General features: G+C 42.4%; 3 protein-coding genes across 3 annotated transcripts; 2 read left to right on the forward strand and 1 right to left on the reverse strand.

Annotated features, from left to right (window-relative positions):
* The first annotated feature begins 380 nt into the window (after positions 1–380).
* Positions 381–1,971, forward strand: LOC117836090 (uncharacterized). The gene is made up of 3 exons (XM_034715463.2): positions 381–602; positions 942–1,067; positions 1,155–1,971. Exons 2-3 carry the CDS (start codon positions 981–983, stop codon positions 1,740–1,742), a joined length of 675 nt encoding a protein of 224 aa, XP_034571354.1. The 5' UTR covers positions 381–602; positions 942–980; the 3' UTR covers positions 1,743–1,971.
* A 1,289-nt stretch (positions 1,972–3,260) lies between these two features.
* LOC117836088 (casein kinase II subunit alpha-2) lies at positions 3,261–8,490 on the forward strand. The gene is made up of 10 exons (XM_034715461.2): positions 3,261–3,589; positions 4,550–4,679; positions 4,827–5,021; positions 5,519–5,676; positions 6,096–6,186; positions 6,319–6,384; positions 7,258–7,340; positions 7,418–7,481; positions 7,555–7,623; positions 8,048–8,490. The coding sequence occupies exons 1-10, from the start codon at positions 3,357–3,359 to the stop codon at positions 8,105–8,107; spliced, it is 1,149 nt and encodes a 382-aa protein (XP_034571352.1). The 5' UTR covers positions 3,261–3,356; the 3' UTR covers positions 8,108–8,490.
* A 303-nt stretch (positions 8,491–8,793) lies between these two features.
* LOC117836089 (probable prolyl 4-hydroxylase 9) lies at positions 8,794–12,732 on the reverse strand. The gene is made up of 8 exons (XM_034715462.2): positions 12,428–12,732; positions 12,221–12,334; positions 11,105–11,262; positions 10,651–10,753; positions 9,843–9,938; positions 9,450–9,515; positions 9,260–9,379; positions 8,794–9,042 (listed from the first exon to the last, which is right to left on the reverse strand). The coding sequence occupies exons 1-8, from the start codon at positions 12,572–12,574 to the stop codon at positions 8,962–8,964; spliced, it is 885 nt and encodes a 294-aa protein (XP_034571353.1). The 5' UTR covers positions 12,575–12,732; the 3' UTR covers positions 8,794–8,961.
* Between the last annotated feature and the right edge of the window lie 341 nt (positions 12,733–13,073).

Genomic DNA, 13,073 nt, shown 5'->3' on the forward strand with positions numbered 1-13,073 from the left:
GTGCGACGGTAGAGAAAAGGACTGTCCTGTATAAATGGTTTAAAGCTGTTGTTGACGCCTTGTTGTATACACATTGAAAGAATAGAGGTCCACTGACGTATTGCTGTCGTCCAAAAGCTTATCTTCACCGTACATTCGGCTCCAAAAGCTTGCATTCATCACGCTTTTTACCACACACTCTTTTACAGTAATTTTCTATTACGGCCGAATGATTACGCAAAGGCAATGTAATTTAGGTGGTGGACCATTTCTTAATCCGTCGACTGCTTCCCTCTTGTTCCTGGACCTCTGCAAGAACAGGGGCCGCAGTGATGTAGGCTTTTATCGTTCGGCATGCCTAGTTAAAAATACGGCCACTGTGAAAGGAATCTTACATCATTCGTGTCTTGTCCCCTGCTGCTTTTTCCTTCAGACTTCAGAGAGAGGGAGGAGCTGCGTGCTCTGTTTGTGGAGTGGAGATGGATGTGTATAAAAGGGAAAGCCTGTGGCCTTTGGAGCCATACAATGATCAGGAACTGAGAGTGGCAAGAGCCAAGGAGTAGTTAGAGCTAAGTAGGATACAGTTCGTGAGTCACTTCTCTGACATCAAGCAGTTACACTAGGTGAGGAATGAGCTTCTCCTTCCTTTCGGTTCCTCTCTGATTTGCTCATCAATTTTCAATACTCTGTTCAATCATTTTTAAGCTTAGGAGTTGAGTTTGGCATGATTTTTATACCTTTTCAGTCTTACCTAGACTTCTCATTTATAGTAAGCAAATTTTGGATCAAGACATTCAGATCTTTCAGACTTCTATTTTCAGAAAACTATCAGACAGATTTTGGCCTTACACTGCGTTCAGTTTTTCTTTATTTCCTCTGCATGAAGTGCTGCATTCTTTGATTCCAGTTTAAAGATTTCTTACAGTTGCATAGTACTCACTTCTTGTTTGAATTCACCTCAGGTTGGAAGAGAGAGAGAGAGAGAAGAACAAAATTCCACAATGCCCATGGAGCAAGTATTCAGGCACTGCGACAAAGACACGCTGAAATTGGCCATGCTGAAGCATGAAGAGACTTTCAGACAGCAAGTAAGCTCAAAGGCTTCGACCTCTCCAGCATTCCAATTTGCTTATGAAGCACAATGACTGATCATCGTCTTCCCCCTGACATCGCAGGTTCACGAGCTCCATCGCCTATACAGGATTCAGAAGCTTCTGATGCGAGACCTCAAGAGGGAGCTCAAGAGCCAGAGCAACCTGTCGACCTCCCCGAACGGCGGCTACACGGAGCACGGCAGAGGCGCGCTCGGCATGTGCGCCTACGAGCACCGCTACGCCGCCCGCGGTCCCGGCGGCTACGTAGCGGTAGCGACGCCGACGCCCCGCACGGCGCTCAGCCTCGACGTCGTGGCGCCGGCCGTCGAGTACGTGCGGAGCGCGGAGGAGGACGAGGATGACGAGGCGGAGGAGGAGACCGACGACGACGCGGAGCTGGAGCTCACGCTGGCCGTGGGCGGGGGCGGGGCCAAGAAGAGGTACGGCGAGTACCCGTCCGGCGGGGAGAGCCTCTCGTCGTCGTCGACGGAGTCAGACGTGCTCACCGCCGCCGCCTCCGGCCGCGAGTGGCGCCAGGCGCGCGGCACGCCGTACCACAAGAGGAGGCCGGCCGCCGGCGGGCTGGACGTGGTGCAGGTGGAGGACGGCGTCGGGATGCAGGCGCCGCCGCCGCTGCTGTTCCACTGGCTCAGCCTCAAGATGGCATGAAAGAGCCGCGTTGCATGTGTTGGTTGCTGCTCCTAGTGGTCAGGGTGTTGACTTGCTACTGTTCTTCAGTTGAATGCTGCGCTGCGTGTTCAGGGCCTAGTGGTGGATCGAGTCTAGAAATCAATAATTGACTAGTCGTTCAGGACAATGTAGGAGCCACTTTCCAAAACGTAAGGAGAATGTAGGGGCTTTTCAGATTGAGCTATAAGTGTGACTTACCTTACTGCAACTGCAAGAGCTTCTTCTCTTATTTACAGTCAACTATACGAGGGCACGAGATGGCGAGAATGCAAAGATTTTAGTGAAAACAGACGAATTTTACGCGTTGCATATTCCAGCGTGGCCTGTTTGATGCACTAAAACTAAAACTAACGTTTAGTCTTGATTAAAATTTAGACGTGTAAATTAGTTCTATCTTGTTTGGAGCTGGAAGCTAATTTTTAACCCATTTACTGTTAAAAGTCCATTCTATCCTAGAAAATGGTAAAGTTTTAGTGGGAAGATATTTTTATTTTTTGTCATTTGTGTCTAAAATTAGCCCTATTAGCTGGGTATGGAGGGTTAACAAACTAAAGTTTAGTTGGGGGGCTGTCTAATTTTTAGCTCACCTTTAACCCCACTCCACCGTTTGGATGATTAGGGGCTAAAGACTCTAGATCCAAACAGGCTCTTAATCGAATGCTTGATCCAAACTTTTGTGTCCAGAAAGTTTTATCACGCCAACTCTTCACACGGTCGCTCTTGATGGGCTTTTGGTTGCACTTGCACCAAGCTCGAGCCGGCTAGCGCTTTCTCTCCTATAGCTATGCACCATCGTGATAAAAATCGGTTACTGCAAGTCTGCCCTGACTTTCTCCATCACGGTTCCTCTGACAACATCGTCCACCATTCGTCTCTACCACCAAGTCCGTCTTTCTCGCCTTTGCCTTTGTGCCCAAGGACGAAGAAATCCTCTAGCACATAGTTTAAGGTAGAGAAGAAAATATTCTATCTCTCTTTTGTCAGGATAATTTGAGCATAAAGCTTATATCTATTACCTATTTGCAAGAATCAAATCGGTCCGTGTCTTCCCCTGATCCGTACCAAATACAATTCCATTGTTTATGAGATCATTTCCCAACGGTTCTCAAATTTCAATCAATGTTCGTTCAAAAAATCCCAATCAATGAGTGTTTGCTCTGTTAGCTCGGATTCCTTTTACCCGTTCTTGGAGAGTGATAGGTTTGGTTTTTCTGTACCGGCCATATCATCCGACATGGAGAGAAGTAGACAAAATTGGATTCAAAATATGGCTTTTCCATAATCGATTGGAAGACGTAATGGCATCTTTTTTCGAAATAAAAAAATAATGGCATTGTCAAGCATGGTACGAAAGCGTAACAGCAACAAGGTCCGCGAAAGGAAAACCGCGGGCCCCACGTCAGCGAACAATCTACCTGTCAGCGACGAATAGCCAGCAGATTCCAGCGCCCGCCCGTCCCCCTCCTCACCTCTATATCCCCAAACTTTAATTAAAAAAATTAAACAAAGCCCGACGAGAGATTCGTCTTCCCCCTCGCTTCCGCCCGCCGAAACCCTAGCCCGTCCCGCCTCGCCGCCGACGATGGCCGCCGCATGATCGGTGCGCTGCCTTGGAACCGCCTGCCCACCGGCATCGCCAAGCCCGCGGCCGCCGCGGCCGTCGTCGTAGCGGCGCTCGCGTCCTCCTTCCTCGCCGTCCCGCGTCCGCGCGCCGCCTCGGTCGCCGCGGGATCCGTCGTCATGTCGAAGGCGAGGGTCTACACCGACATCAACGTCCAGCGCCCCAAGGAGTATTGGGACTACGAGGCGCTCACCGTGCAATGGGGGTAAGGCGCTTACGTCACGTCACGTCACGCCCTGACTCCACTTACGGAGCTTGCACGTTCGCAGTTGAGCTCATGTGATCCGTATGTATCTCCGTGCGGTTGATTAGGTGGAATCATCGGTACTGGGGAGTTTCTCTTGACTACAAGGCTTAGTTGAGCTGCATGATAGTTATCTGGTTTAGCAGGGTGCAGCTAGGGCTGTATGAAAATTTAGAAGGAGCAGAAGATTTTTTTTGTTTTTTGAAAAGGAAGGAGTAGAATATAAATGGCAACAAATGGTGAGGCAATACCACAATAGAGCCCTTATTTTCAACGTTGTAGACTCATCATACCCAACCTTCTCATAGCTCATTTATCCATTTTTCATAAATCGGTCTGAGTTTAAGCATTTACTTTTATAATTAAGGCACAGTTGAACTTATCATCTCATTGAGAATCTGAGTTGAGGATGGCCAGGCATGCTAATCCCAGTAACTTGAAATCCATACTGGAAATCATATATGACATGCCACCGAGTGGTAGTTGAGACTTAGTGGAATGCACTTTATTATTTATTGACACCTGAGAAAGCGCACGGTTTTTTTGTCTTGGTGAAGACCTTCTAAAGTATGCTATCAATTAATTTTTCTTCTATATGCTGTTTTCCTAGTGGGTGTTGAAGTTTTAATAAGATGTCTTGATAAAAATGCAACTGTGGCTACTTTGTTTGCTGTCTTGTCTCTTCTTTGGAAATCTATAAAGAAAAGGTGATTGCATTTTCAGTAACTTCGCTACAGCAATTTTAGTTTAGAATTCATGTTTTCTATTTCCATAACAAATCTAAGAATTCTCCTTTAAGTCTGTCCTTTTGGTTTGTTTACATCTTTTTATCGATATTTCTCAAGCACATAGTAGTTTATTACACCTTTTGCGTTTCTATGGAGATAATGCTTTCCTAACCATCATGATATCTTTGACCAGTGAACAAGATGACTATGAAGTTGTCAGAAAAGTTGGAAGAGGTAAATATAGTGAGGTCTTTGAAGGCATCAATGTTAACAATAATGAGAAATGCATCATTAAGATCCTTAAGCCTGTCAAGAAAAAGAAGGTATTAAAGGAATATGTTGGCTGTTCTCCGTAGCATTTTTCTTGCAGTTCTTTTTTTTTTATTATAGGAGCTGGTACCCGAGCATTACTAATGAAATAGTCATTTCTGTGCTTTATCATTTAACGTGCCTTTCATATGTTTATGCAGATCAAAAGGGAGATCAAAATACTTCAGAATCTCTGTGGAGGTCCAAACATTATTAAGCTGCTCGATATTGTCAGAGATCAGCATTCAAAGACCCCCAGCTTGATCTTTGAATACGTCAACAACACAGACTTCAAAGTTTTGTACCCCACATTGACGGATTATGACATCCGCTACTACATATATGAGCTACTCAAGGTTGCCATTAATATTTAACACATTGCACTTTAGATCTTACAATATTGTTCTTGTATAAATATTTTCAGTTAGTTGCTTATTTAGTTAAGCCCCAAAAGACACAGTTTCCTGGTATTATGCCATAGTTTATGTCAATCTTATTTGGTTGAAATGCTTCCTTTACTCAGTTCTTTGAATCTCGGTCAATGAATGTTTCACAGTTACATACTTGCATGTGTTTCTTCCCTGGGATTTCCGAAAGCACCATTTTACCAAGTCATGATTTTATTGAAGTGCTGCTGTCAAGAATTAAATCATTGATTGGCATGAATTCATGTATAGAATCTGGCCAATTATTTCTTTTTTTAATGTTGCCTATGAAATTTTAGTTTTTTAAAAATATTTTGCACTTTTGAGTTTTCAACACCCACTTATTTTAAATATGAAGTGAGCACACCAATATGCCTCTGGTGTTGTGGTTGTCTGTCCTTATTTTAATCTATAATTTTTAATTCCAGGCTCTAGATTACTGCCATTCTCAAGGCATTATGCATCGAGATGTCAAGCCCCACAATGTAATGATTGATCATGAACTTCGAAAACTTCGCTTGATAGACTGGGGCCTGGCTGAGTTCTATCATCCAGGCAAGGAATATAATGTCCGAGTTGCATCAAGGTAGGCTGAGTGAACATCTTGTTTACCTATGCTTTCATATTCGCAATTAGATTGAATTTCATCCATCTAATCACGTGCATTTTTGAAACATATTAAGAACAAGACATTACTTGTTCAATTTTCTTTTTGTTGAATGTTGATCTCCTGTTGGCTCTTAGTCTGTAAGCAGCATATGAACAAGGGATTCAATTGATTGGTGTTCACTTTATGTTTCGTTAGTGCTGAAGTTTAAGCAAAAAAGTCAATGGATCTTTTAGAAATATAAGCAAATCGAGTGGATGCCTTCCCTTCATTAGTTACTCAGTATACTTTTATACTAGCATGCTATCAATTAGCAAATCTTATCTAATTTTCACTAGTGATTCATGCTTTCTTTTTGACATCTCACTTGGGCATTTTTCTTTCTCACATCGATTCAGGTATTTCAAGGGACCTGAACTTCTTGTTGATTTACAAGACTATGATTATTCTTTGGACATGTGGAGTCTTGGTTGCATGTTTGCTGGAATGGTATGTACGGCTATTAAAATGTTGTCCATACTCATAGGTTAATACTATATCTTGGACACAATGAGCATCGACACAGTTAGTTAGAGATTCATAGTTCATCTTTTACTTATGTGTCCTGATTGATGGCTGCAGATATTTCGCAAGGAACCATTCTTCTATGGACATGACAATCATGACCAACTTGTGAAGATCGCAAAGGTAAGCGTAAGTTTGAATCTTCATCCCACATGTCTCTGGGATAAAGTATCTGGACCTTTTGGTATTATAAGTGCTTATGCATTTCGTGCTTTGGAAGTGTTCTGTACTTCTATTATGCAATTGACTCCTTACCTTGAAATCAATGTTACACCCTGTTGTTTCCCTTTTATATTTATAATTGGTTTCTCAGAAGCAGATGTTCTTTAAGTAGTTATTTTTTTAATCTGAAACTGCTCCACATTAAAGCAATAGATGAGACAATGAGTTGCTAGTTTTTTACTTTATAAATGTACTTGTTTTTGTAAAATTATTATATGTTTGGTATGTGCTTTATATGAAATAAATAATCGTACCAGAGTAGGATAAAACTTGTGGGAGCAACTTGCTTAATACAAATGAGTTTAGTTGTAGATCGGAATCAGATAAACCTTACACCATCAGATCAACTCCCGCTCTCTCTCAGCATGAAGCATGCCTTATTTATTGTCAATGGCATGTACCAAAACCGTCCAATTTGAAACTGAGGACTTAACTCCACTACTCAAGTCAGGTCTGCATGTTGACAGCAAGTCAGTAACTAGTCTCCTGTGTCCTTAGTTTCATGTTGTTGATTTTCTAAAAAAAATGCACCAGAGCCATCTTTTTATTTGGCCATGCTCTAGCTTTTTATATTGGAAAGCTATAATGTTATAATACTGCGCCTCATGCGTAATGTAGCACTAAGCATCTGCATGGGGTGATTTCAGAAAAGTCCTCAGGAAGTTTTAAATAGCTTTCAATGTTTGTTTATTTAATGCTTATTTTGTATACATTATAAGTATGAGATTGTTGAGCCCAGTATCCAATTCTGCTACCTTCCCATTTAATTTTTAGGTGCTTGGAACAGATGGGCTGAATGCTTATTTGAACAAGTATCATATCGAGCTTGACCCTCAACTTGAAGCTCTTGTTGGAAGGTAAATTGTTGTGCTTTGAGATGTGGATCCTTATTTTTTTAGATGAATTATAACCCTTCCATGTGTATCATCTGCAGGCATAGTAGAAAACCCTGGTCAAAGTTCATTAATGCTGATAACCAACATCTAGTATCACCTGAGGTTTGTTAAGCACTAGTAATTTATTGTTTCCAACTGTGGTTCTTTCTTAATATGATTTTTTATATATTTGCAGGCCATAGATTTTCTCGACCATCTCCTACGCTACGATCACCAAGAAAGGTTTACTGCACGTGAAGCTATGGTAAGCCAGACAGATAAGCTACCTTAGCAGATAACAGTTTTGCTTATTTAGATCTGTCCTGTTGGAACATTGTTACGCTCTGTTATAAGTGATTAATTGAATATGCTCCTCTCTGTGTGACTTCCAATAATTTTTGTCTTGCAATTACATTTCTTTTTATCTGTGTTCACTCTTCACATAATTTTCATTTTTCAGCAAAGTATTCTGTAGTTTGACATTTAACCTAGTAATCTTGAAGCCATTACATAGTATGAGTAATATTCTGTACATCAATTTGCATGCATGCAACTAGATGTTTGATGCTCAATCTCTTTCACGTTTCTAGGAATATAATGTCGTATCTTCAAGTTTAAAAAGAATAAAATCTGTTATAAATTACACTTGGACTTGTTGCCTTAAATGCTCCACACATGAATACTTGCAGGCACATCCCTACTTCCTCCAAGTCAGAGCCGCGGAGCACAGCAGGACACGACCACAATAATTATGGTGCACACCCTACTTATACTGAACATAGTCAGCTGAAACCATGTTCAGTAAGCATCTTGCTCCAGGTACCTATACCATGATTCCATGACAGTGACAAAAATAGTAGTCGCATCATGTGAGCAACGCTGGCAGAGCTTGATAGTATCTTCAAGCTTGGGATCACCAGGCATACAATCTTTCGTAACGGGAGATGAAAATATATGTGATCTTAGACTAATTGAAGTGGATACAGCTTTAATAATATTGCTTGTATTATGGTGTGATATGGTGTATGCAAGATTCATATTTATTTCTGGTGGTTGTAGTTATTTCGATGAAATACGCTTATTGATTGGCAAGGCTACATGTCACAACACAATAGTCAACTGGTTTGTAGTATCTCCTCCTTTGATCGACAAATGTGCTGGACGTTATTGAGCCTGATTTTTTGCTTCGAGCTCCCCTAACAAATTGTCGAGCGCACGATGCCAGAGTTTGTAAGCCAACCAGCTATTTGGCATTGAGAGATGCCAGAGCGTGACCTGAACAACCCAAATTGCATGCCAATCCAGCGGGTGACTGGCTGACTGCACGTTCCGAGGCCCCTTCTCCAATGGCCAATGCCCGACCTGACCACACTACGTTTAGTGCATACGGTGAAAGCATGGAAAACGAAAAGAGATCGTGAGGTGTCACTTGTCGTAACTTGTAACGCTATAAGTATATATTGACACAATGCAAACAGAATGGCTACACTTTCTTTTAACTATTCCATTAATGTCCACGACAATTCAATAAATACAAAAATTGTTAGTATATATGCGTATGATCTCTTTTGGAGGGCGTCTTAACCCTTGAGCCTCTCGATCTCTACACTGTATTGGTTCTAATCCATTTTGTGGCAACCCATTTCTCGCCCTTGATCACGGGGCAGCTACCATGAAGAGAAGTCTGCGACAGCAGTTCAAGCGCAAGTTAGCAGCACAAACTATCCAATGTTAAGATCTGGATTTGTCGTGCACTGAATTTAGTGTTGCAAAGAAAACGAATTTAGAGTCTAAACCCAAATTTAGCATATAGTGCAGATGAAAGAATGGACATGAGTTCATACTGAAGTGTACACTTAAGAGAACAGAGCGCAGGACCAATTAGATCGGCTAGCACATACCGGGTCAATGGTGCCATTTACCATAAGGGAGAAAAACAAGAGTCCATCACCCTTCCTTGGTTTTACCTTTAGGCCAATGCAGTCTTCATAGTTATAGCCTATATTCATATTCTCCCCATTCTGCAAATCAGTACAGGATGAAATTATAATCAGCTAGTGAAAATATACAGAAAACTTCCTTGGCACTCACCTCATATGGGAACATTGTTTCTCCCCCTTCTTCAACATCCGTGAGATAAAGCAAGAAAGACGCTACCTGAGAAATTGCATTTCAATAGTTCCTTAGTTACATTGTTTAATCAAATAATTTAACTCAAATTACTTGTCTCCAGAATTCAGGTAGATTAGCACATTTCTGAAAATCCAGTGTGCTTGTGATTGTGTGAAATCAAAGACAAAGGCAAATAGAAACCCAGCAGATAAACATTTGCTAATGTCAGATGTAGGATTCATGTGGGGCAAATGGACATGTTATCAATAGCTAGCACTTTTTAATGCCTGTCTTCTTTAAAGAGTAAAATTCAATTCGCGCATCACAACAAACGTTCAGGTTTAGCAGAACACAAGCAGAACTGCGACATACCCTTTGATTTTTTTGTGGACCATACTGGGCAGGGTCAAATGCATCATAATGTGAAGCATACCTTTGTCCAATCTCATACCGCAGGACATTAAAGGGCTGCAAGGTACCATAAAAGTAAAATCAATCAATAAAATATTATAAATGCTCATTTTTATGCCTTTTTCTAATCAATTCTGAATGATCCAAAAAATTATGTCCTTTTCAATTGGAAAAAAAATCGACAGTTACACAAAAGAATATAACATTTCATGGAAGGTCGAAACCTAAAACCACAAACACTATACAAACTTCCCATTAAATCCTACACTGTAAAGAAGAATACTTTTAAAGTTATATTTGCATATATAAAAGATAATACTTTAATTATTCGTTAAGCAGTTATCCATATGCCTGTACGAATTAGGAAACCAAAGCAAATTTATGCTTCAAGAGAAACCCAGTATGCAACAGATAGAATAATGTACTTACTTTAGCAGCCAAAGTATGGTAGCACTTAGCAGAAATAATAAAATCAACATCGATTATATCTTCAGCTTTTAGGTTGGAGCTATTGCTTCAAATATTTCGTTTTTCCCTTGTAGATCACTATCTTACTTAATCCCTCGTTATTTTTTACTATAACTATCTTTTGGTTTGTGTTTGTCCCCCACTGTGCTGGTTCTCATCAGAACAAAAAATTTGTTCAAGAAAAGGGAGTATAAAAAAGAAAGGGGCACATGCAGATTCCTAGCGATAATGAATTCTCTGTCCCACTCCCACCTGATTGGAACACAAAATGTGGCATACAAATGCAAATATTATGTAGTACCTCCCCATGATTTCTGGGTATCATGGTAGCCCTTGCAATCTTCTTCTCAACTTCTGCAAGGGTTCCAGTTGGGTCTTCATTGGCACTGAGGAATGTTCCCGAACTGTTTGGCATAAGAAATCGCCATTAGTTCAATGGGAGTCAGATGATGCTACAAGGGTATAATTATTTTCATGATTATGTGTGGAAGACATATTGGGTCTCAAGAAAATACAGTTCAAGAAAACTCAAAAGGTCAGCAAAACAAATATCCATCCAACATTTGCTCCTAAAAATAGGCAGTTCTGATATGATATTGCTCATTGCAGCAGGTGCACAATACACAGAAAAAATTACTGCACAATCTTTCCACAGTAATAAATGTGTACCAATTTCTTAACCTATTTGGCTTCCAAATATGAAAGGGGCCTATTAAGAATCCTTTACTAGAGCTACTCTTGGACTGCAATGTTACCTTGTCCTGATTCCTTTGGTACTCTCTGTAGTTTCTCCTCTCCTCAGGGCTAACGTTGATGGTGCAAGTCTTTCCTTTGCAGTTTTTACTATATTTTCACACTGTTCTGATGTCGCAAATTGTGGAAAGTACAATGCACGAGGCTGCCAGCTCAAAATCTGCTAAGAGTTCAGACTACATTAGTAAAGCCGCACTCATGAGGTTCCCGAACATAATGACAAAGGGGCAAAAAAAAAAAAACAATTCTAGTGAATCTGTGGCTATGGTGTGATAGGTAACAGAAGAAATGAATTCTTACCCTAAAAACTAGATGCATGAGCCATGAGCCAAATGGGAGATGCATGTATTGAGTAACGGCGAGTAATCTAGGTGTCTAAGTAAATTGTTCACATGACATCAAATCAATATATCCATTCTTTACCCAAAAAATTACCCTCAATGTAGCAAATTGCCTACACAATTGTACAATCATAAACATATCAGGCATGTAACAGAACCTCAATGCGCTACATCCATGCACTGCAACAACTTTTCCTGAGTATCAGGAACCTACATCATCCACACGATGGCAGAAACACAGGCACACTTTGGATTGGTGAGGGTGCCACGAAATTCTTAAACACCCACACCTCTTGCATTTCTTCTTATATCAGGACGCGTACACAACCTCTCCCAGATTCAAAATGTCAAGTTGCCAACCATGATTCCATCAACAAGCAAGCCCAAGAGACCATGACACTTGTATGCACGCAACAAACCCTGAACTCCGCCACAATCACATGCTAGTTATCAGGGCATCACACTAAAACCGTTGCACACAAGGTACAGTCCAAATTGGGGAAACAAATTACACGGAAAAGTCAATTCACCCCAAGTGATTCCCTGCGTGAAATATCACAACAAACTACCCAACACACCAATGGTGCCCACCAAAGGAATGTAACCGCCAGAAGCAATCCATTCACCGCTTAGCGTAAAATCCACGAAAAAACACAGGTGCACGCTCCAATGCCCCCTCGCCACGGCATGACATCACGCCGAACGTTAACAAAGCAATGGGCAAGCGACGACGGGGCGACCGGCCGACGCGGGGGCGGAATCAGAACGAGACATCACCTGGTATGGGATCAAGGACGGCGCAGCCTCGCCGGACTCGCCGAAGGGCATCTCGGGCAACGCCGCCTCCAGTAGCCGCTCCCTCCGCACCGGCATGTCCGCCTCCTCCGGATCCTGCACGGCAACCAGCGCACCCAGATCAGGAACGGCGCAAACGAGGCAGCAACCGAATCGGAACGCGGCGCGGCGGGGCTCGCCGCCGCGTACCTGGGTGAAGAGGAGCGAGCCGAAGAAACCGGCAAGGAAGAAGAGGGAGCAGGAGAGGAGCACCACGGGCAGCCGCAGCCGCGTCCGCATAAGACCCACGCCGCCGGCGCCTCCGCCGGCGGCCCTGATGACGCCACCTCCCTTCATTCCCGCGTGCAAGCCGCCTCTCGTCTGACGCGTGTGGGTCGGGGATCGGGAGGCGAGGAGCAGAGGACGAGCCGGCGATGAGAGGAGAGGTTGCTCGCGTCACGAGAGGAGGCGGGGTCGTCTTCCTCTTAATCTCTGATCGGGAGCGAGTATTTCTTTCGTTCGTCGGGTGTCGGAGCACTGACGGGTGGGACCAAATCGACGAAAGACGGGCGCGGCGCGCTACAGCGGAAGGTCACGTGTCAGCAAAGAATACAGGTCCGTTACGGTGGGCCCAAGCAAAATTTTCCGAAAGGCACACAAGTCACAGGTGCTGCTGCGCGTGAGTGCGTTTCGTACTTTACAGTTGACACTTTGGTACCTACCTTATGTACAAACGGTTCACAGTTGACGCCGAATACTCCCTCCGAATTCAATCTTATTAAAAATATATTATAAATATACAAAAAATATTTTGTTAAAGCCATGCTAAAATAATTTTAATAATAAAACAAGTCAC

The sequence above is a fragment of the Setaria viridis genome, chromosome 9 (assembly GCF_005286985.2).
Source record: "Setaria viridis chromosome 9, Setaria_viridis_v4.0, whole genome shotgun sequence".
Taxonomy (NCBI): Eukaryota; Viridiplantae; Streptophyta; class Magnoliopsida; order Poales; family Poaceae; genus Setaria; species Setaria viridis.